Here is a 22,693-nt window from a genome sequence, read left to right on the forward strand (position 1 = left end):
TAGCCCCATGTAGAGCACATTGCAGTAGTCCAAGCAGGAGATAACCAGAGCATGCACCACTCTGGCGAGACAGTCTGCGGGCAGGTAGGGTCTCATCCTGCATAGTAGATGGAGCTGGTAAACAGCTGCCCTGGACACAGAACTGACCTGTGCCTCCATGGACAGCTGTGAGTCCAAAATATCTCCCAGGCTGCACACCTGGTCCTTCAGGGGCACAGTGACCCCATTCAGGACCAGGGAGTCCTCCACACTCACCCGCCTCCTGTCTCCCAAAAACAGCACTTCTGTCTTGTCAGGATTCAACCTCAATCTCTTCTCTACTGGGCCCGGACACCAGAAACTGGTCCAGGCATGGCAAAGATGATCAGCTGCTTGTTTTGGTGACGCGCAGAGCGAGAGTACAGTTGCCTTTCTCCTCCTGACAAGATTAATGTCTCCGGAGTGCCTCCTCCGCTCTGCTCGCCTCCTTAAACAAAGCCTGGCTGCTCCCACCAGCGTTGGAAACTTCTGACCTGACCCTGAGAAGGAGCCGATCCCCTGAGCTGAAATCAGCCCTGCTGGCTCCGGGCCCCGGTTTTCCGATTCAGCCACCAGTAACCTCTCCTTGCGAAGGCAGCACATATTCCCCGCTTAACCCTCCCAAGGGGGAGAATCTCCACCAGTTTTGAGACCTCCAGTTTTGCTTTCTTTTGGAAGAGTAAAACCAGGAGGCTCGGCTGTAGTTACTTTATTTACAAATGTACAAGCAGTGCCTACTGGAAAAAAGCAGACACTTACTAAACCTTTTCGGGTTTTTTTTAAAAAAGGCAGTAGATTCCCAGAAAACCATTTGGACAGTTCTAAATACACACAAACATACCCTCTCCTGGAATTTTGCACCACCAGTTCTGAACACAAGAAGAGACCCTCCAATTGTCCCCACTTTCCAGGAATTTAAAAAAGCCGCCCCGGTTTCGGATTTGATCCCGAAATGTCCTGCTTTTCCTTAGGACGTCCCTGTTTTCAGCAGAGAAACGTTGGCGGGTATGGAGTTGTGCGACCCCCCCCCCCGCCCCCAGCGAGCCAAGGAGATAAGTCATTATACAATATTTTGGAAGGCATCTGAAGGCAGCCCCGTATAGAAGAGGGGTTTTTTATGTTTAATGTTTTATTATGTTTTCATATACAGTGGTGCTCCGCAAGACGAATGCCTCGCAAGACGGAAAACTCGCTAGACGAAAGAGTTTTCCGTTTTGGAGGTGCTTCGCAAAACGAATTTCCTATGGGCTTGCTTCGCAAGACGACAATGTCTTGCGAGTTCCTGCTGGGTTTTCCCCTCCCCCCCTTTTTCTAAGCCGCTAAGCCGCTTATCAGCTGATCCGATCAGCAGATAAGCCGCTAAAAACCGCTAATAGCGCTAATCCGCTAATCCGTCAATGGGCTTGCTTCGCAAGACGAAAAAACCGCTAGACGAAGAGAATCACAGAACGGATTCTTTTCGTCTTGCAAGGCACCACTGTATGTTGGAAGCCGCCCAGAGTGGCTGGGGCAACCCTGTCAAATGGGCAGGATATAAATAATAAAATTGTTGTTGTTGTTGTTGTTGTTGTTGTTACAGTCATACCTCGAGTTGAAGTAGCTTCAGGTTAAGCGTTTTCAGGTTGCACTCTGCGTTACTTCCAAGTTTTGTCGCTCGCGCATGCGCATACGCTCAAAATGACGTCAGGCACATGTGCAGAAGCGGCGAATCGTGACACGGGTTGTGTTATGCTCTGGATGCGAACGGGTCTCCGGAACGGATCCCTTTCACATCCAGAGGTACCACTGTATTATTATTGAATAGGACCTCCCTATTTTCATCGGAGAAATGTTGGAGGGTATGCAAGAACCTTGTGGATCAGGCCAGTGCCCATCTAGTCCAGCATTCTGTTCTCACAGTGGCTGACCACATGCCCCCAACTGAAGCCTGCAAGCAACATCTGAGCACAACAGAAGTTGCCTCACCTGTGGTCTCTAGAAATTGGTATACAGAGGCATAGTGGCTCTGACGATGGAAGCAGAGCACAGCCACTGTGGGTAGTAAAGGGAAAGGGAAAGGGACCCCTGACCATTAGGTCCAGTCGTGGCCGACTCTGGGGTTGTGGCGCTCATCTCACTTTATTAGCCGAGGGAGCCGGCGTACAGCTTCCAGGTCATGTGGCCAGCATGACTAAGCCGCTTCTGGCGAACCAGAGCAGCGCATGGAAACGCCATATACCTTCCCGCCTGAGTGGTACCTATTTATCTACTTGCACTTTGACGTGCTTTCGAACTGCTAGGTGGGCAGGATCTGGAAACAAGCAACGGGAGCTCACCCTGTCAGGGGGATTCGAACCGCTGACCTTCTGATCGGCAAGCCCTAGGCTCTGTGGTTTAACCCACAGCGCCACCCGCGTCCAATCAGATAGATGCTGTCAAAAGAAAGGCATACTCCATGTCTGTACAAGAGGGAACCCAAGCCTGGCATCATTGTCCTATTTCAGAAACAAGGCAGGCGAAAGGATCGAGCAGGATAACGGCCTATTCTGGGATGCTTCCAAAGCAAAACCAAGTGCCAGACGCAGGGGTAGGGGTAGGCAACCTAAAGCCCGGGGGCCGGATCCGGCCCAATCGCCTTCTAAATCCGACCCGCGCATGGTCCGCGAATCAGTGAGTAGAATGTGTGCTTTTATTTAAAATGAATCTCTGGGTTATTTGTGGGGCAGAGGAATCTGTTCATTCCCCCCCAAAAAAATATAGTTCGTCCCCCCACAAGGTCTGCGGGACGGTGGACCGGCCCCCTGCTGAAAAAGGTTGCTGACCCCGGGGCGAGAGCCTGCCATCTCCCCCAGAATCCGCACTATGGTCCAAGTTCAATGCGCTGCCTTCCGATGCAGTCAGAGGTGCCGCTGCAAGTCCTTCCTCCATCCCCCAAAATGGTTCTGGCAGGACCCCGCATCTCCTTCCGGTTCCTCCACAGTTTTTGGCTTCTCTCTATCAGAAGGCCGTGTCCCAAGAGACTCTAGCAGAAAAGAGAGTTTGCAAACGCCTACGGACATGTGGGAATGAAGCCCAGGAAAACCCCTGGAAAAACCAGAGGCAAGAGCAGGAGGAGGAAGAGGAGGAAGAGGAGAAGGACGGTCCGGTTCGCTCAGAGCACGGAGAGGTCATGACAGGACTTGGAGCGGACTTTCAGTGCCACCTTCTTGTTGTTGCGCGCCACCAGCCGGTCGAGGAAGCGGCGCACCTTCTTGGTTAGGCTCTCCTTGCGCTTGTAGAGAGACATGCGCCTCTCGTTGGCCTCCTTGCTGTCGCGGCGCAGGCGGATCTGCCGCACCACCCCCTCAAAGAGCTCAGACACGTTGTGCTGCAGGGCGGCGGACGTCTCGATGAACTTGCAGTCGAAGACCACGGCGCAGGCACGGCCCTCTGCCGAGAGAAAAGAAGAAGAAGAAGAAGAGTTTGGATTTGGTATCCCGCTTTATCACTACCTGAAGGAGTCTCAAAGCGGCTAACATTCTCCTTTCCCTTCCTCCCCCACAACAAACACTCTGTGAGGTGAGTGGGGCTGAGAGACTTCACAGAAGTGTGACTGGCCCAAGGTCACCCAGCAGCTGCATGGGGAGGAGCGGGGAATCAAACCCGGTTCACCAGATTACGAGTCTACTTCTCTTAACCACCACACCACACTGGCAGCCGGTTAGGAGATGCTCCAGGCAAGCGGCAGGGAGAGACCCAGAGAACGTGAGGGCGTCAAAAGAGCCTGCCGGATCAGGATCAGGCCCCTTGAGCCCACAGTGGCCAGCCAGATGCCCTGGAAGGAAAGCAGCAAGCAGGATTCGAACACAACAGCCCTCTCCCCTCCAGTCGTTTCCAGCAGCTGGTATTCAAAAGCACTGCAGCCGCTACTAGCTATCGCTAGTCCTCTGCTCCTGCTTAATCCTCTTTCAAAGCCAAGGTTGGTGGCCATCATTCCCTCCTGCAGAAGGGAGTTCCGTAGTTTAACTATGCGCTGCATGTAGAAGGACGTCCTTTTATCTGTCCTGAATCTTTCAACATTTAAGGGTAGGCCTTCCCATCACCGGACCAAACCCAACACCAGGAAAACCCAGCTACGAAACCTAAATCGTGGTATCTTCTACCATATGTGGTGCATGCTCTTGTTATCTCCCGCTTGCACAACAGCAATGTGCTCTATGTGGGACTACCTTTGAAGGTGACCCAGAAACTACAACTAATCCAGAATGCGGCAGCTAGACTGGTGACTGGGAGCGGCCGCCAGGACCACATAACATCGGTCCTGAGAGATCTGCATTGCTTCCCAGTACGTTTCCAAGCACAATTCAAAGTGTTGGTGCTGATCTTTAAAGCCCTAAACGGTCTCGGTCCTGTATACCTGAAGGAGCATCTCCAACCCCATCGTTCAGCCCAGACACTGAGGTCCAGAGCCAAGGGCCTTCTGGTGGTTCCCTCCCTGCAAGAAGCCAAGTTACAGGGAACCAGGCAGAGGGCCTTCTCGGTGGTGGCACCCGCCCTGTGGAATGTCCTCCCACCAGATGTCAAAGAGAAAAACAACTACCAGACTTTTAGAAGACACCTGAAGGCAGCCCTGTTTAAGGAAGCTTTTAATGTTTGATGCATTACTGTATTTTTATATATTTTTTGGAAGCCGCCCAGAGTGGCTGGGGAAGCCCAGCCAGATGGGCGGGGTATAAATAATAAATTATTATTAATATTATTATTATTACTTGCAAAGCAGTAAAGGCTTTCTGGGAAATGATATATAATGAGTTTAAAAAAATGTTTAAAAACACTTTTGTTAAAAAAACCAGAAGCCTTTTCACTGGGTATAGTAGGTAAAGAGGTACCAAGGGAAGATAAAAGACTGTTTATGTATTCAACAACTGCAGCAAGAATTCTTTTAGCCCCAAAATGGAAACCACAAGAAGTACCAATGAAAGAAGAGGGGCAGATGAAAATGATGGGACTTTGCAGAACTGGCGAAGCTGATGGGAAAAATCCAAGACCGGCAAGATCAAGTATTCCAAAAGGACTGGAGTAAATTTAACAACCCTAGTAGGGTTATCTGAAGACTTGTCATGAGAAGTTTCTTACCTTTCTATATTTAAATTGTGAGGTATTTTGTAATGAGTTATATTAGAACTGGAAAATATATAAAATGCTGTGATATCAAGGTTAGTTTTGAAAGCCAAGTGGTGGGAGCGAAGGAAGTTGACAGGCTCTAAAGAGCCAAAGGAGTAAAGTGGATAATAATGGTGTGATTATATATGTTTAAATGGGAAATTAATAAAAATTATTAAAAAAACAAAAACAAAACAAGACCTTAATCGGATCCCTCCACGCATGGGCGTAGCCAGGATTTTTGTTGGGCGGGGCAGGCCTTTGTGGGTGGGGGAGAACCTCAATTAGCTATGTATTTTTATTGATTTTGTATTGATTGGTGGGGGGTAGCTGCCCCTTCCTGCCCCCTGGCTACACCCATGTCTCCATGCAACCCGTTTATTCAGTGTTATGTACTAAGTTGAATAGGATCCAAAAGGCAGCAGTCTGATTGGTCCTAGAACAATAGGATTCAGAATACAGCAGTCTGATTGGTCCACAGGAGCCACCCAATCCAGCTCCAGGTGGAAGTGAATCCGCAACCTGATTGGCCTACAGGAGAATCCTGGAATTAGCCAATCATGTGGGGCGCTTGTGTAAATAATGTATATAAAGCAGACATTCTGGGGGAACTTCCATTCCTCCTCACCACTATGAGCTGAATAAGAGCATGAAATCCACTCTCAACTCCGAGTATATTTCATTCAGGTTTCACACGAATCTGCTTGCACAAAGTTTATGAAGGGGTTAGATTATATCCGGTCTTTATAGGGTGGAAACCCTGTGTCCTTCCTAATACAGTGGTACCTCGGGTTAAGTACTTAATTCGTTCCGGAGGTCCGTACTTAACCTGAAACTGTTCTTAACCTGAAGCACCACTTTAGCTAATGGGGCCTCCCGCTGCTGCCGCGCCGCCAGAGCACAATTTCTGTTCTTATCCTGAAGCAAAGTTCTTAACCTGAAGCACTATTTCTGGGTTAGTGGAGTCTGTAACCTGAAGTGTATGTAACCTGAAGCGTATGTAACCCGAGGTACCACTGTATTGTCGCGGGCTGTTTGCACATCTTCCCGCTAATAATTCATGCATCCCAAACTTCTCCGTGCATCTCACTGTCGCTTTCCAAATAGCAAAGGGCAAAATGTTTTTTCTTTAAAAAATGATTTGTTGCAATTGAAGGCTTTAATCCACTTTAAATATGCAAAGCATTAAGTTCTGGTACATGTGCTTTCCTCCCCACAAAATACTGTCAGTCTGGAGGCACCCTCGGTTATTTCTAGGGATTAAAGAAATCTAAAGTCAATTAATCAAATGTGCTTTTATCAAGTCTGTGTGCAAACATTTGCTTTTGGCCAGGAGAGCAGGCGGGGCTGTGGGGAATCACACTTTCGCTTGTTTCCAGACATTCCAAGGCATCTCGGGGGAGGTTGTGCTATCAAGTAGCTTTCATTTATGGATATTTCTTTTAAAATTATGTACCATACTATTCCGTGTATAAGACGCCCCTATGTATAAAATGCCCCTATTTGGGGGGACTCAAATTTAAGATAATGGGGGGACATGGCAGGAAGTTGTGGAGCTTTTTTTGTGGAGGATTGCCCAGAGTTGTTAAGCCTAAAATCGCTTACCCAAACGCATCACAAAATCTGCCTATGTCTGTCCCCTTCCTGGTAGAAGCCAATTGCCAGCCCAAATGATGCAGCGTTGGACCCTATGCACAATCTTAGAATCATAGAGTTGGAAGAGACCACAAGGGCCATTGAGTCCAACCCCCTGCCAAGCAGGAAACACCATCAGAGCACTCCTGACATATGGTTGTCAAGCCTCTGCTTAAAGACCTCCAAAGTAGGAGACTCCACCACACTCCTTGGCAGCAAATTCCACTGTCAAACAGCTCTTACTGTCAGGAAGTTCTTCCTAATGTTTAGGTGGATCTACCCATGTATAAGACGACCCTCACTTTTTAGCATGCTATTTAAGGAAATAAACCTAGTCTTATACAGTGGATGCTCGGGTTGCGAACGTGATCCGTGCAGGAGGCACGTTCAAAATCCGCAGCATTCTCAACCCATGACCTGCGCATCTGCACATGTGGAGTTCGTGATTTGGCGCTCCTGAGCATGCACAAGCACCGAAACCCAGAAGTAACCTGTTCCGGTACTTCCAGGTTCGGCGCAGTGTGCAACCCAAAATCGCACAACCCGAAGCGTCTGTAACCCGAGGGATGACTGTACACGGAAAAGTACGGTACAGTCATACCTTGGGTTACAGATGCTTTAGGTTGTGTTTTATTGGGTTGCGGGCCGCCGAAACCCAGAAGTACCGGAACGGGTGGTTTCCGGGTTTCGGCAGTTGAGCATGCGCAGAAGCGCTAAATCATGCTTTGTGCATGCGCAGAAGTGCCAAATCGCAACCCGCACACCCACTGTATGCACTGTATTTTTTGCTCCATAATATGCACTTTTTTCTCCTAAAAAGTAAGGAGAAATGTCTATGCGTCTTATGGAGCAAATGTGTGGTTGATCGCTGACTCCCTTTCTGACCCAGCCCCCTTGCCTAGGTCTCCATTGTTGAATGTTCTGCAGACAGAGGCTGTTTGTTTCCCCAGCGACATGCGACTGGATGGTTAGATTATCTGGAAACTGTAGAAATGGCTCCCTTTCCTTTCCTAAAGAAGCTGCAGAACTATGAGTTGAACCGCATAAAAACAGGATTTTTTCCCTTTGCAAAGTATGCTCAACAGCTTTGAGCTGATCCTCAAAAAAGGAGCTTTTCCCCTTTCTAAAAGAAGCTGCACAACTGTGAGCCGATCCCTGCAAAAACGGGACTTTCCCCCCTTTCCTCCTCTAAAAACTAGGTGTGTCTTATGGTCAAGTGCATTTTACGGAGTGAAAAACATGGTATTCCACAATTTGAAAACCACCTTTCAGGGCACATTGCCATCACAAGGCAGCGTAGGATAAATTGAGAAACAAAACAGCACACCATCAAATTGCCTTTCTCCCTGCTTTTCTCCTTCTCCTTCCCGCCGCCCCCCAAAATAAAGCAGGATTCCTCCCGAGGCCCCACGAGGGTCCAGCCCAAGCCCTTTTCCACCCACCTTCCACAGACACCTCTCGGGAGCGCACCAGGTCTGTCTTGTTCCCCACCAGGATGATGGGGATGTTCTCTGCTTGACGGGTCCTGCGCAGTTGGATCCGGAGCTCGGAGGCGCTTTCGAAGCTCCCCCGGTCGGTGATGGAGTAGACGATGACGTAGGCGTTGCCCACCTGCATGCAGTAGTTGTGGAACCAATTGTCTTCTTCCGGGGCCTGTGGGAAAGGCAAAAGGGCAACTTACCACGGCTCCCCAGGGCAGCAGCGGTGGCTCTGGGAAGCGACAAAGGGAGGTTTCAAACTGGCATGGTCCCACAGCCTACAGAGATGAGCACCCCACATGTATTAGTGCATCTGCAGTACAAATCTAGTACAAAGATGCAGGTGGTGCTGTGGGTTCAACCACAGAGCCTAGGGCTTGCCGATCAGAAGGTCGGCGGTTCGAATCCCCACGACGGGGTGAGCTCCCGTTCCTCGGTTCCTGCTCCTGCCAACCTAGCAGTTTGAAAGCACATCAAAGTGCAAGTAGATAAATAGGTACCGCTCCGGCGGGAAGGTAAACGGCATTTCTGTGCGCTGCTCTGATTCGCCAGAAGCGGCTAAGTCCTGCTGGCTGCATGACCCGGAAGCTGTACGCCGGCTCCCTCGGCCAGTAAAGCAATATGAGCGACGCAACCCCAGAGTTGGCCATGACTGGACCTAATTCACTGGACCTTCCTCCACTGGAACGGAGGAAGTAGTGGCCCCCCAAAATTTGGGAACCAAATTTTCCTGAGTGATTTGTGGGGCATAGGAATTTGTTCATTTTTTCCCCCTTCAAAATATAGTCCGGCCTCCCACAAGGTCTGAGGGACAGTGGACCGGCCCCCTGCTGAAAAACTTTGCTGACCCTTGGTTTAGACCACAGGACCAGGCTAGGATCATGGTGGTCCGAGGTGGTCTCTGGCTTCTGGGTGACTGAATAGTCTGCTCTGCTTCATCCAACCCGCCTCCTGTTGGAAGTGCCATTGTCCTTTTAAACACACACACACACAGCCGCCCTGTCTGTCTGCAGATTAAAACCTTCTGCCTCTGGGCCCTGTTTGACACAGCCTCCTTTTTGATCTGTCAGTAGCCTCTTCCTGCCCGGGGAGCTTCTCTTCCAAACCATCCCGGGCTGCCTGCTCAGCGCAGCAGAAGCAACACAGAACCGACCCAAACAAGATGCCGCTGGCTAAGATAATAATAATAATAATAATAATAATAATAATAATAATAATAATAATAATAATAATAATAATAATAATAATTTATTTGTACTCCGTCCATCTGGCTGGGTTTCCCCAGCCACTCTGGGCGGCTTCCAACAAATATTAAAAATACATCAAAATGTTACACATTAAAAACTTCCCTGAACAGGGCTGCCTTCAGATGTCTTCTAAATGCTAGGGAGTTATTTTTCTCTTTGACATCTGGTGGGAGGGCGTTCCACAGGGCGGGCGCCACCACCGAGAAGGCCCTCTGCCTGGTTCCCTGTAACTTGGCTTCTCGCAGTGAGGGAACCGTGAGAAGGCCCTCAGCGCTGGACCTCAGCGTCCGGGCAGAACGATGGGGGTGGAGACGCTCCTTCAGGTATACTGGACCGAGGCCGTTTAGGGCTTTCAAGGTCAGCACCAACACTTTGAATTGTGCTCGGAAATGTCCTGGGAGCCAATGTAGGTCTTTCAAGACCGGTGTTATGTGGTCTCGGCAGTCACTCCCAGTCACCAGCCTAGCTGCCGCATTCTGGTTTAGTTGCAGTTTCCGGGACACTAGACCTCTCTCTCTGGCCCTTGAGACGCTGCCAGCCACTTCCACTCTCCCAGCCTTACAACAACCCTGTAGGCTAGGCCACTCTTATCTCCATGCAACAGAAGCCTGACTAGGGCAACCTCATGATTCGAGGGAACTGAATCGGGAACACTGTAGTTTCCCCCCCAGCTGTGTGCCTCTCCGCCCGGCCGGCTCTCAATCTAATGGAATGTTTTGCACTTGTTTTTAATTGATTGCTCCCCAACCAAGGCTTTTGGAGATGAAGCAGGCGTGACAAATGTAAAGCGATCAATGGATGCTCCCACATGCAACGCGGGCAGAAACTCACAGCCGGCACTCCAGCCTGGGAAAAAACCACAGACAACGCGCCCCACGCTGGATTATCTGGCCCAGATTTCACCAGTCTGGTGTCCTTCCAGATGTTTTGGACTGGAGATGATGGGAATGGTAGTCCAAAAAGTTCTGGAGGGCACCAGGTTGGAGAAGGCTGAGCCAGTTTGCCACGTTTCCAAATAATGGTGGCAAGCTGGATGCTTTGGGGAGGGTTCTAAGCAGAGCAGAACAGGGCCATTCACTCTGTTGCTAAAACCCCAGTGCCTGCTAGTCAGATCTAGGCCTTTTCTGGAAATGGGTGAGACCCTCTGTTAAAAGCAGGATCCCCTAGCCCAGGGGTCAGCAAACTTTTTCAGCAGGGGGCCGGTCCACTGTCCCTCAGACCTTGTGGGGGGCCGGACTATATTTTGAAAAATAATAATGAACGAATTCCTATGCCCCACAAATAACCCAGAGATGCATTTTTTTTTTAAAGGACACATTCTACTCATGTAAAAACACACAGATTCCCAGACCGTCCGTGTGCCGGATTGAGAAGGCGATTGGGCCAGATCCGGCCCCCAGGCCTAAGTTCGCCTACCCATGTCCTAGCAGATCTCTCCTCAATTTAGGCCATTTGTCCAGCACTTTTAGTAAGCTTCCCATGTAAAATAATTACTTTGTGTTGCACCTTCTGAGTGTGCATCAAACAGCCAGAGAATAATAATAATAATAATAATAATAATAATAATAATAATAATAATAATAATAATAATAATAATAATTTATTATTTATATCCCGCCTATCTGGCAGGGCTTCCCCAGCCACTCTGGGCGGCTTCCAACTGAATATTAAAATACAGTAATCCATCAAACATTAAAAGCTTCCCTAAACAGGACTGCCTTCAGATGTCTTCTAAAAGTCTGGTAGTTGTTTTTCTCTTTGACATCTGCTGGGAGGGCGTTCCACAGGGCGGGTGCCACCACCGAGAAGGCCCTCTGCCTGGTTCCCTGGATCATACTTCCGTCAGGCTCCTCCCTGCAATGTCACCTGGTATCAGCTATTCCATCAGGCTGCAGCAGAGGAAGGAAAGGGAAGCACTTCTCTATCAGCTTAGTTTAAGAGAGCAGCAACTTTTAGCTCCTCCTCTCCCTGAAGCTCTCCCCTTCTGTTTCCCCATTCTATGAATCCTCCTTGCTAGTTGTGCAATCTAGTCGTGATCTATCAAGACCATTGGCCTACCCGCTTCTCAGCTTCCCAGGTGTCAATCACCATCAACGTTGTCTCCTCGCCGTCCACCGATAAGGTGCGCTCGTAGGTATCCTCTGAAAAGAGCAGACAAGGTCAGGATCAGCCGGGAATGGTCACCCTGAAGAACAGAAGCTGCACCTACCCCAGAAAACTTCATTGGGCCCAGCGCATGACACCTTATTCATGCGGCGCCTCGTTAGACTGTGGAACTCCCTCCCACAGGAGACCGTGACGGCCAAATTCAGGGATGAGAGAGGGCTATTGAAGACTTTTAGCCAGGAGGTCTATGCTTTGCCCTCCACAATTGGAGGCAGCAGTTGGAGGCATCAAAGACCACCTGCTGGAAACTACAGGAGGGGAGAGGGCTGCTCTTCTGCCTGATTCCTGCTTGCGAGTTTCCCATAATGGGTATCTGGTTGGCAATTGTGAGAACAGGACGCTGGTCTGGATGGGCCGTGGACCTGATCCAGCAGGCTCTCCTTAAGGGCAAGAGGTGTAAATGATCCTTGTCAAGAGAAGCAGAGGTGACCTCAGTGGCCAGGAGCGCCTATCACAGGGGACAGCAAGGTTTGCCGGCCAGGGGCCGGATCACTCCCACAGAGATTGTCCGTGAGCTGGACTGGCACAGCTTCGTTAGAAGCCACCCAGAGTGGCTGCAGAAACCCAGCTAGGTGGGCGGGGTATAAATAATAATAATAATAATAATAATAATAATAATAATAATAAAATAATAATAATAATAATAATAAATAATAATATAATAATATAATATAATAATATAATATATATATTATATAATAATATAATATAATTATATAATATATAATAATAATATAATAATAATAAAAAAAATCCTTCCAGTAGCACCTTAAAGACCAACTAAGTTAGTTCTTGGTATGAGCTTTCGTGTGCATGCACACTTCTTCAGATACACTTCTTCAGATTATTATTATTATTATTATTATTATTATTATTATTATTATTATTATTATTATTACTATCATTATCATTAACAAGGAAATAAACTGAGTGATGCTAGTTCACACCACTGATACCCCACAAGGGCTTTTTCTAGGCAGCTGGAACCCGCCCCCCAGCCCCCTCTCATTCCTCCCCAGCCCCCCACAAATTGGTGTAAGGGACAGTTGGTCCCTTACCTTTCCCACCCCGACCTGGCCACAGTGATCCATGCGATGGTCATCTCCAGGCTTGACTACCGTAATTCGCTCTATGTGGGGCTGCCCTTGAAGCTGTCCCAGAAACTCCAGCGGTGCAGAATGCTGCGGCGAGGCTCCTCACAGGGTCTCTGCCATGGGAGCATATTCACCCAGTGCTTTTCCAGCTGCACTGGATCCCGGTGGAGTACAGGGTCAGGTTCAAGGTGCTGGTTTGGACCTTTAAAGCCCTTCACGGCCTAGGACCCTCGTACCTATGGGACCGTCTCTCCCGCTATGCCCCACGGAGAGCCTCAAGGTCCATAAATAACAACACCCTAGTGGTCCCAGGCCCTAAGGAAGTTAGACTGGCTTCAACCAGAGCCAGGGCCTTTTCAGTGATGGCTCCGGCCTGGTGGAACTCTCTGCCTCATGAGACCAGGGCCCTGCAGGATCTGATTTCTTTCCGCAGGGCCTGTAAGACAGAGTTGTTCCGCCTGGCCTTTGGCTCGGAGCCAATTTGATTCCCTCCCTCCCACTCTTTTTTCTTTTCCTTCTCCTCCTGCGATGAGGCTGCATTTTAATATTTTAATCTTCCATTATTTTAATGTTGTATTTTATTTTTGTTTTTAAGTTGCAATCATTCATCTTGTTTTTATTCTTGCTTGTAAGCCGCTCTGAGCCTGGCCTTGGCTGGGGAGGGCGGGGTATAAATAAAAATTATTATTATTATTATTATTATTATTATTATTATTATTATTATTAATCACACAACAGCCCTACCTCTCTGCTGCTCAGGCAGATCCTTGTCTTGAACCCCAGCAAAGAGGTACATCAGGCTAGTCTTGCCCACGCCAGGGTCGCCCAACAGCACCACGCGGTACAAGGATTCCCAGGACTCCTCAGAGTCGGAGGACTCGGACGACCAGCTGCCACGGGGCTCAGGCAAGTGGACTTTGGGATCACAGGAGGATGACTGCCCCAGCTGCGGGTGGCCCGGTTCAGCCTGGCTGGGACGGACGCTCAGCATCCCTGGGCGAGACCCATAGGGCATGGGCAGCGGGGTGCTGGCACGCCTCCTGGCAGGGCTGGCGCTGCCTCCTCGCTGGGTGTTCAGAGTCATCTTCTGCAGCAGCAGGGAGAGAAAGAGAGAGGGAATCGATCTGAGATCAGCTCCTTTTTTTTGCCAATGGCTGCTTCCTCCCAAAGCGAGTGGTCCACAAAGTTCCCGGTCCACTTGCGTTGGAGGAGAAGCAACCGTTCTCAGAAGCCCTGCTTCTGTTTATCTGCCTTGGACACCAGCCCAAGGCAAACAGGCATAAATCATTCCCATCCCGGGGGGGGGGCGGAAGACGTTGCGTTACATCCAAACAACTTTCAAACTGCGGGGAGCAGGAGATTTCGACGCCAGCCGGACAGGCGGGCTGCTTGCAGAACTTCAAGGTAGGACCAGGATTGGGAAGGAGGGAGTCTCTCTCGGGCAGCCTCCCAAGAAGCAACTCGTGGTCCATCTGGGATGCAGAGGCAGCACCCAAAAACGGCCTTGAGAATGACCGACCGTGTATATATGTATGTGTGGGTATAAATATATATCTCATTTATAAACATGAGTCAGCAGGAGGGAGGCTCCAATTAGAAGCAGCTAGCCAAAGATGAGCTCCAGCAGTTTCCAAACTTTTGGAGGGGGGGCACTACCCCCTTAGTTCTATAAACAGACCCCACCCTACCCTATAAAATGCATTTCTCAGAACAACAGTTTGCACAACCCACTAAGGAAGAGAAAAGCACAGTGGGATTCAAAACAGCAGCAATTAATTGCATTCAAACTCCAGGTCCAACTCTTTGGTTGAATTAATCCAACCAAACTGATGAACATGATCCCGCAACGCCAGCCTTGCAAAGCCTGAGGGTCACCTCCAGAGCCCCCACCCCAGCCTCTTAGTGCCCCCACCAGGTAATCCCACCACTGATGAAGCCCAACAACATCTGGAGGGCACCAGGTTGGCAAAGGCTGCTCCTGGTCAGTCAGTCAGTTTTATTGCACATAGCCAAAGGCTGCCACAATGCACACAGAATCATTCAACAATTAAAAGAAAATACGCTGGATTAATACAAAAAAAATTATATTATCAAGACATTACCTACTCTCAACAGAGCTATAAAAGTACCTTAATATACAGGTTAAGACATTAAACAATAAAATTTATAGGCTAAAATCGTCACATGGCCACTAATATATTAAAAAATAATGTTAATTAATACAATGTGCAATTATATTTGGAGTTTGGTGATAAAGATAGAATATAGCTTGATGTAAGGGAAAGGGTAAAGGGACCCCTGACCATTAAGTCCAGTTGTGGCCGACTCTGGGGTTGCGGCGCTCATCTTGCTTTATTGGCCGAGGGAGCCGGCGTACAGCTTCCAGGTCATGTGGCCAGCAGGACTAAGCCGCTTCTGATGAACCAGAGCAGCGCACGGAAATGCCATTTACCTTCCCGCTGGAGCGGTACCTATTTATCTACTTGCACTTTGACGTGATTTCGAACTGCTAGGTTGGCAGGAGCAGGGACCGAGCAACGGGAGCTCACCCCGTAGCGGGGATTCAAACCGCCGACCTTCTGATCGGCAAGTCCTAGGCTCTGTGGTTTAACCCACAGCGCCACCCACGTCTCTTTTAGCTTGATGTAGATAGGGTCAAATAAATCCATCTCCTTTACAGTTGGTGGCTATCTTGGCTATATAATTTGCTCTAATTTTCCTAGCGGCAGTTGCAAAGAGTGATACATTCCAGGGGCTGCTCCTGGTGCCCCAATGAAAAATAGGGCAAGCCTCCTCTCCGTTTAACAGGTGAGCTGAAGATGGCATTTCAGATGGCAAAAAGGTGCAAGAGGCAGCCCTGTCCTCACCTGCCTCTTGCCACCCTCCACCTCTCCAGTTTCATGCCCCAACAGATGCCCCACCTGCGCCCTTCCTTCCTGTAGCTCCACCTCCCTCCATTGTCCAAAGATCTCCTGAACCTACAAGCCTTTCTCCCATGCTGCCCACCTTATGCTAAGTGCCACTTATGCCCTTCTCAGGCCCCTCACCCACATCTCCCCAGATACCTCCTCATATGCCACCCAATTTGGCACAACCCCTCGCAATCACTCCTGACTTACCCAGCTGAAGAACATGGGGTTTAATGTCCCCTTCCAGTTCCAGACTCATTTCGGGACCTGTGTTTTTCAAGCTTGCATATGGAATGTTTCGCGGTTCCAATGGCAAAATGCAGAGCAGGCTCTGAATTTTCATTTATTATTATGGCACATGCCATTTTTCAGTCACTGGGCTACCCTGCAATCTAGACCAAGATGTCCACTCTGCCTGGGTGCCCCTTATGCCAGCTATGAACATCCTAACCAGCTTTTGCAGACTTCAGGAAGATGCAGCTGTCCCATACGGGAATCGAACTTGCAACCTTGACATTACAGTATCAGCATCACATTCATCCAGCACTTTACCAACTGCACTGGCTCCTGGTGGAGTACAGGGTCAGGTTTAAGGTACTGGTTTTGACCTTTAAAGCCCTATACGGCCTAGGACCCACGTATCTATGGGACCGCCTCTCCTGGTCTGCCCCGCGGAGGACCTTAAGGTCCACAAATGACATTTGGGAGGTCCCAGGTCGCAAGGTGGTTAGGCTGGCCTCAACTAGGGCCAGGGCCTTTTCAGTACTGGCCCCGACTTGGTGGAACGCTCTGTCCCAAGAGACCAGGGCCCTGCGGGACTTGACATTTTTCCGCAGGGCCTGCAAGACAGAACTGTTCTGCCTGGCCTTTGGTTCAGACTCAGTCTGACCCTTATGTTTCCCTCCACTTATGGTTTTGATCTATTGGCTACTTTTAAAATGAGGCTGCATTTTAAATTGCATTTTAACCTGTATTTAAAATGGTTTCTTCTTCTTCTTCTTTTTCCCTTATTATGTTTTTACTGTGATTTTATTGGTGTTAGCCGCCCTGAGCCCGGCTCTGGCAGGGGAGGGCGGGGTATAAATAAAATTTATTATTATTATTATTATTATTATTATTATTATTATTATTATTATTATTATTATTATCATGCTCTAACCAACTGAGCTGCAAGTCCCATATGATGCTGACGCTTCTGGGAGCATGATTGTCAGGCATGTGCATGGTCACAGAAGCTCACTGTATGACAAAAAATATGTTATTTTGATGATGATGATCCTCATCATCACCATTTTTATTGCATTTATATCTCCCATTTTTCTCCAAGGAACTCAAGCTGGTGTACCTGGTTCTCCACTCCTCGGTTAACCCCCACAACAACCCTGTGAGGTAGAGTAGGCTGAGGGACAGTGACTGGCCCAAGGTCACCCAGTGAGCTACATCGCCAAGTGTGGATTGGAGTCCTGCCCTCCCAGGTCCTAGTCCAACACTCTAACCCAGGCATAGGCAAACTCGGCCCTCCAGATGTTTTGGGACTACAACTCCCATCATCCCTAGCTAACAGGACCGGTGGTCAGGGATGATGGGAATTGTAGTCTCAAAACATCCGGAGGGCCGAGTTTGGATGTCACATAGAGGAGGGAGAAAGGTTGTTTTCTGCTGCTCCAGAGAAGCGGACACGGAGGAATGGATCCAAACTACAAGAAAGAAGATTCCACCTAAACATTAGGAAGAACTTCCTGACAGTAAGAGCTGTTCGACAGTGGAATTTGCTGCCAAGGAGTGTGGTGGAGTCTCCTACTTTGGAGGTCTTTAAGCAGAGGCTTGACAACCATATGTCAGGAGTGCTCTGATGGTGTTTCCTGCTTGGCAGGGGGTTGGACTCGATGGCCCTTGTGGTCTCTTCCAACTCTATGATTCTATGATTCTATGCTCTAACCACTACACCACACTATTACCCATTTCTACAATGAAATGGTGCTTATTCCTAAGTAGGTGTGTTTCACATCAGGGCAGCAGAAGCAAACTCCATTTTCCTTATTGTAACCGTAAGGATGCTATGCTTCAAGCAATCTTAAAAGCACAAAAATTCCAAATTTGTTTTACAATGAAGACTAGCAAACTGTTTCTTGTTTGTTTCTGTTTTATTTTGGGGTTTGTTTGTTTTTGCGCTGACATGTCAGGAATGAAGCAGCAGTTGTCAAGTGTGGAATGGCAAGCATTTCACCCCAAGAAGAAAGAAAAATAAAGTCAAGCGTGCCTGGGCTCTCAGCTTCAGCCCTTTGGGTGTAAAACTACAGGATGTCAGAGATCTGCCTAGCAAGGTTGCTGCGGCACCTTTGAAGACTGTCACAAAGCACTGGCTACCATAAATTATAGTTGGCAGAATGCATCTCCCTTTCCAAAATACAGTGGCTCAACTGGCTCATTCTGCACATCTGGGATCAAGGTCCTGCAAGCAGTTTTGCTGCCTGGCACAAAGTGAAGCACCCCAATTGTCGCAAGACTCCTTTTCTCGAAGTCAAGTTCCTAGCCCTCGTGGACGCAAGGAAACTTGAAACCATGCAATTGGGTGGAATATCAGAGAACCAAAGGGGAACCTTGTTCTGCTCAGAAGGTTAAAGGAAAATCGAAAGCGGGTGACTTGTTAGGGCACAGCTCATAGTGAGCAAAATAAGGAACATACTGTATATTAGGGGACAATAAAATCACCATGGTCAGGGTTTGCAGGGAGAATTCCATGCTCTGCAAAGCAATTTCCCAAGGCTCGCAGAAGAGCAAGCTAACCGAAAGTCACTACGCACACAGTTTTCCTGGGTGCAGAATCCAGATGCTATAGAACAATTTAGGGAAAAGGTGGGCAGATTGCAGGCTTTTGGGGGGGGCACTGGAGCCCCAATCTCCACCAGCCAAATCCTGGTGCAGAATTAAAGAACACTGAGACAGAATTAAAGAACACTGAGCCCAGGAATTTGCTGTTGAGTCTCCGAAGTGAGCAGCGATCACACACAAAATCCAAGCCTGGTCACTGTTCAGTACAATTTAGGAATGTGAGAGTTGCCATCGTTTTGTTGCTGGTATTGTTAAAACAACAGGGGATCAGAAACCGTCCCCGACCTACTGCAAATCACGCAGAGATCTGCCAGTAGATCCGGATTTCACCCTACACCCTGGACCAGAGAGGAAAAGTTATCTCGACACACTTCATAAATGGGTGCCAGAAATGGCAGGGTTGGAGAGAAATGTCCAAATTTCCCCAAATTTCAGTGTCAGCTCTTCAGTCTCATCAGACTAGATTCACACACACACATAAACCCCGCACAAAGGCTGGAGACGAGATGGAGCGTTAGAGTAGCTCCATTTCCTTTAGAACAGTTTCTATCCAAATGTGATTTTGGTTTTAAATGCAGTGTAAGGTAGTCTCTATGGGAGTATATTATATTTAATTATGGGGTATCAGAGTTTTTAGGGGGCTAACCAGGCTGGGATAGCTGGGATAGCAGGCTTGTTGGTTTGTGAATGTCTGATGTAGTTTTTTCAATTTCGTTGTTCTGTACGGGACAATGACACTAAAGATTATCGTATTGTAAAGGATGGGGAGGAACTGTACTATTTTTCTAGAAAAAGAGGCGCCAGGTGTTCATCACGAACACCTCCCTTGTTCTCTTATAACGGCAACGGCACCCACCTGAGAGGGGGCCTGAACTGAGTTATGGTGAGTTCTGCCTGAAAAAAAAAGCCCTGGGGAGGAATATGGCTTTGCTTACTTCCCAGTTAGCAGGAGCTGAACCCCCTCTTCCCCAGTTCCTGTGTCTTACGGAGGGGGGGGGCTGGACTTTATTTATAAGTTGGAAAGGAAGCAAAGGGCAAAGGATGTGAAAGTTAGCCGTTGGAAACAGATGGAAAACATCTCTGAATTGCTGGGAAGAGCCAGCCTGGATGGGGGGGGGGCTCCAGGGTCCTGGGGGAGAACCAGCAACCCCCATGATAACCCACCCCCACTTTGAACATTGAGGAGGCAAGTTCAAACAGTCTTGTTTAGGGCGGCTTTCAAGAATTACTCCTGCCTCTTAGTTTTGCTTTGTTCCTGATGGCCTGGCTGTTTTCAGATTTTTGCCTGCTGCTGAATCAGGTTTATCCATATTAACTACCTTCCTTTTTTCCTCATTATAACCATTATCTCTGTCCTGACTTTGAGGATATAAATCCCACCAAGGGGGCTATGTATTCTATTTTGCTAGGGACCCTTTTTTAGCAGCTGAAGTTGTGGATTTTTAGCAGCTGACAAACAAAATAGCTGGAGCCCTTCTCACTCCAAAAATAGTGTGTGTGTGTGTGTGTGTGTGTGTGTGTGTAACACAAGCAACAACATATCCTGTGGGTTGTTTTCTTTTTTTTCCAACCCAGGGTCTGGTTTCATGGCAGTACCAGTAACCCAATGCCATGGCATGGTTTTGCCAGATTCCAAAACATGGTTAAAAATTCAGAAGGAAAGTTGTTTGCAATGAAGGACGCCATTGTCGTCGCTGCGGTGGCATCGGATTACACACATACACACACTACCCAGACCCTATGAACTGGCAACCAGTTTTCACTTCTGGGGTCCGGACCCTGGCATAAGAAGAATAAAGGCAAGAGTGCTCCAGGGCATGTGCAGAGAACATTTCCCTTTCGCTGATCTGAGCCCCACCACCACCAGGCTAGGGCAAGCGGACTGAACAGGCAGCACCAGGCCTTGGCACGTCTCAGAGCATATGGGCTGGGGAGGGGGATATTCGGAAACTCTCTCTGAGGGGCCACGGCTGCGTCTGCGGTAGCCTCCCCCCCAGCCCCGAGGGAGGGATCCAACTTCTCCAGCGGACTGCTCTGGACGAATACAGTCCTATCTGAAGCAAGAAGAGGGGCGCAGGCAAAGAGGCTGTCCAGAAGTCATCAGCCCTGAGCGCACTCTGCGCGCGCTCAGGGGCCCTCTCGCCCACATTCTTATCCCCCAAAGTTCGGAGCGGCGCCCTTCGCAAGTTTCCAAGGGAGAGCCCCGCTTTCCAGAGCCGGCGCTGCGAAGAGAGACTCCGGGATGGCGAAGGGTGCCGCGCCCGGATTTGGAAAGAGGACGGAGATGGCGGAGAGCGCGGACGGTCCTCGGTCCTCCTCGCCGGGGAAAGGCGACTCGCCGTCCGCCCCGTCTCCCGTGATAGCCAGCCAGCCAGCCCTCTTCTGTGGACGCGTGGAAAGTCTCTCCCCCCCCCCCGCCCTGTTCTCCTTACCTCCGCCTGTTGCTGGCGGCTCCGTCGGCAGGGCGCTCTCAAGGGGTCCCCACGCGCGTAAAAGCGCACCGCCCGTGCGCCCCGTCCATCGCGTCCAGCTCCATTGCGCAGCGCCGCGGCGCGCCGAGGGAGGGACTTTTAAGCCCGGGGAGGTCCCTGCGCGCCGCTCCTGGTGGGACACACCCCCTGCCAAACCCCAGCCAGCCGCCCTCCCGGCCTCGGCTGGCGAGAGCGCCTCTGAGCGCGTGCAGACGGCTCCGCGTCTCTCCAGCGCGTGACTGCCGGTGGCCTCGACGAGCGCCTCGGCTGGAGAAGCTAAAAGGATCCCCGCCCGCTGGATCAGGCCGAAGGTCCTTGAAAACGCGGGCGGGAGGGAGGCAACGCAGGCGCGCGGTGTTGATTCCCTTTTTATCAGATTAGAAAACTTCTCAGGCACACGGCTCGGTGATCTCCGCTGTAGAGCAAGCAAGCGAGGAATAAGCAGTAAATAAACATTACCAGGACCCGTCGGACAAAGTCGATGTTGGGGAAAGTTGTTGAGCATTTTTAGCGGATTCGCCAAAGTTGTTGAGGGTTTTTAAGGATATCGCCCCCTGTTGAGCTTTTTGGGGGGAAACCACAGGTAGAAATACCCCCCCCCCCAAAGAGGACATTGCCCGCCCTGTCTTCCAGCCTGCTAAAAAGATCACAAAGAAATATGAACTCGGCCAGCCTTTTCCAGCCAATGGCCCATTTTGTTTCCACAGTGGCCGACCAGATGCCTGCGGGAAAGCAGCAAGCAGGATTCGAACACAGGAGCCCGGCCCCTTCCTGGGGTTCCCAGCAACTGGGATTCAGAAGCATGGCTGCCTCCAGCGGTGGAGGCAGGAATTACAGAAGTTGTCCCGGTTTCTGATTGGATCCTGCACTGTCCTGCCTGTTCTTATAGAACGACCCTATTTTTCATCGGGGGAAATGTTGGAGGGTACCAAGGTGCCCGTCAGAATTTGTTGGGCACTGACTGCATCAGTCCCAGGCAGCTTGGCTATGGGCATGGAAGGGGAGCTGGAGATGAAGCTGGCATTTTCTGGAGCAGAGCATCCAAGAGGCAGCTTGATGATGATGATGATGATGATGATTCTTATTCTTATTTTGCGGACTAGGGAGCTCCTGACAGAGGGTGGCGCTGTGGTCTAAACCACTTGTTGATAATAATAATAATAATAATAATAATAATAATAATAATAATAATAATAATAATAATAATTCCACAGAATTGCGGAATTGGCAAAACTGACACACAAACTATGTGATAAGGACAACTGTGACTTTAAAGAAGAATGGGAACCTTTTACAAAGTACTTAAAGAAACAACAAAATGGACTGGACTCCTTGGCATGTTTTTAATAATAATAATAATAATAATAATAATAATAATAATAATAATAATAATAATAATAATTTATTTATACCCCGCCCATCTGGCTGGGCTTCCCCAGCCACTTTGGGTGGCTTCCAACAAAATAATAAAATACAAAATATTAAAATACATTATTATTATTATTTTGGGGATGCGGATGGTGCTGTGGTCTAAACCACTGAGCCTCTTGGGCTTGCCGATCGGAAGGTCAGCAGTTTGAATCCCCGCGACGGGGTGAGCTCCCGTTGCTCGGTCCCTGCTCCTGCCAACCTAGCAGTTCGAAAGTACGTCAAAGTGCAAGTAGATAAATAGGTACCGCTCCGGCAGGAAGGTAAATGGTGCTGCTCTGGTTTGCCAGAAGC

The 22,693-nt window shown here is 49.1% G+C and overlaps 1 protein-coding gene across 2 annotated transcripts; it reads right to left on the reverse strand.

Moving 5' to 3' along the window:
* Positions 1–2,754: 2,754 nt before the first annotated feature.
* On the reverse strand, positions 2,755–21,231 carry REM1 (RRAD and GEM like GTPase 1). Of its 2 annotated transcripts, none has more exons than XM_081196652.1 (5): positions 20,933–21,231; positions 13,504–13,846; positions 11,558–11,640; positions 8,245–8,427; positions 2,755–3,426 (listed from the first exon to the last, which is right to left on the reverse strand). In XM_081196652.1, exons 2-5 carry the CDS (start codon positions 13,841–13,843, stop codon positions 3,253–3,255), a joined length of 780 nt encoding a protein of 259 aa, XP_081052778.1. In that variant the 5' UTR covers positions 13,844–13,846; positions 20,933–21,231; the 3' UTR covers positions 2,755–3,252. The 2 variants fall into 2 exon arrangements, with proteins under 2 accessions (XP_081052778.1, XP_081052777.1); XM_081196651.1 differs by having other exon boundaries at positions 8,217–8,427; positions 20,933–21,229.
* Between the last annotated feature and the right edge of the window lie 1,462 nt (positions 21,232–22,693).

Source organism: Podarcis bocagei (assembly GCF_964188305.1).
Source record: "Podarcis bocagei genome assembly, chromosome: 5".
Classification (NCBI taxonomy): domain Eukaryota; kingdom Metazoa; phylum Chordata; class Lepidosauria; order Squamata; family Lacertidae; genus Podarcis; species Podarcis bocagei.

Excerpts from the sequence above, each read along its gene's own strand:
- REM1 (XM_081196651.1), bottom strand. The coding sequence starts at position 13,843 with ATGACTCTGAACACCCAGCGAGGAGGCAGCGCCAGCCCTGCCAGGAGG. Across the intron at positions 11,641-13,503 it reads TCTGCCTGAGCAGCAGAGAG|AGGATACCTACGAGCGCACC; the intron begins GTAGGGCTGTTG and ends TGCTCTTTTCAG. Across the intron at positions 8,428-11,557 it reads CCTGGGAAGCTGAGAAGCGG|GCCCCGGAAGAAGACAATTG; the intron begins GTAGGCCAATGG and ends CCTTTCCCACAG.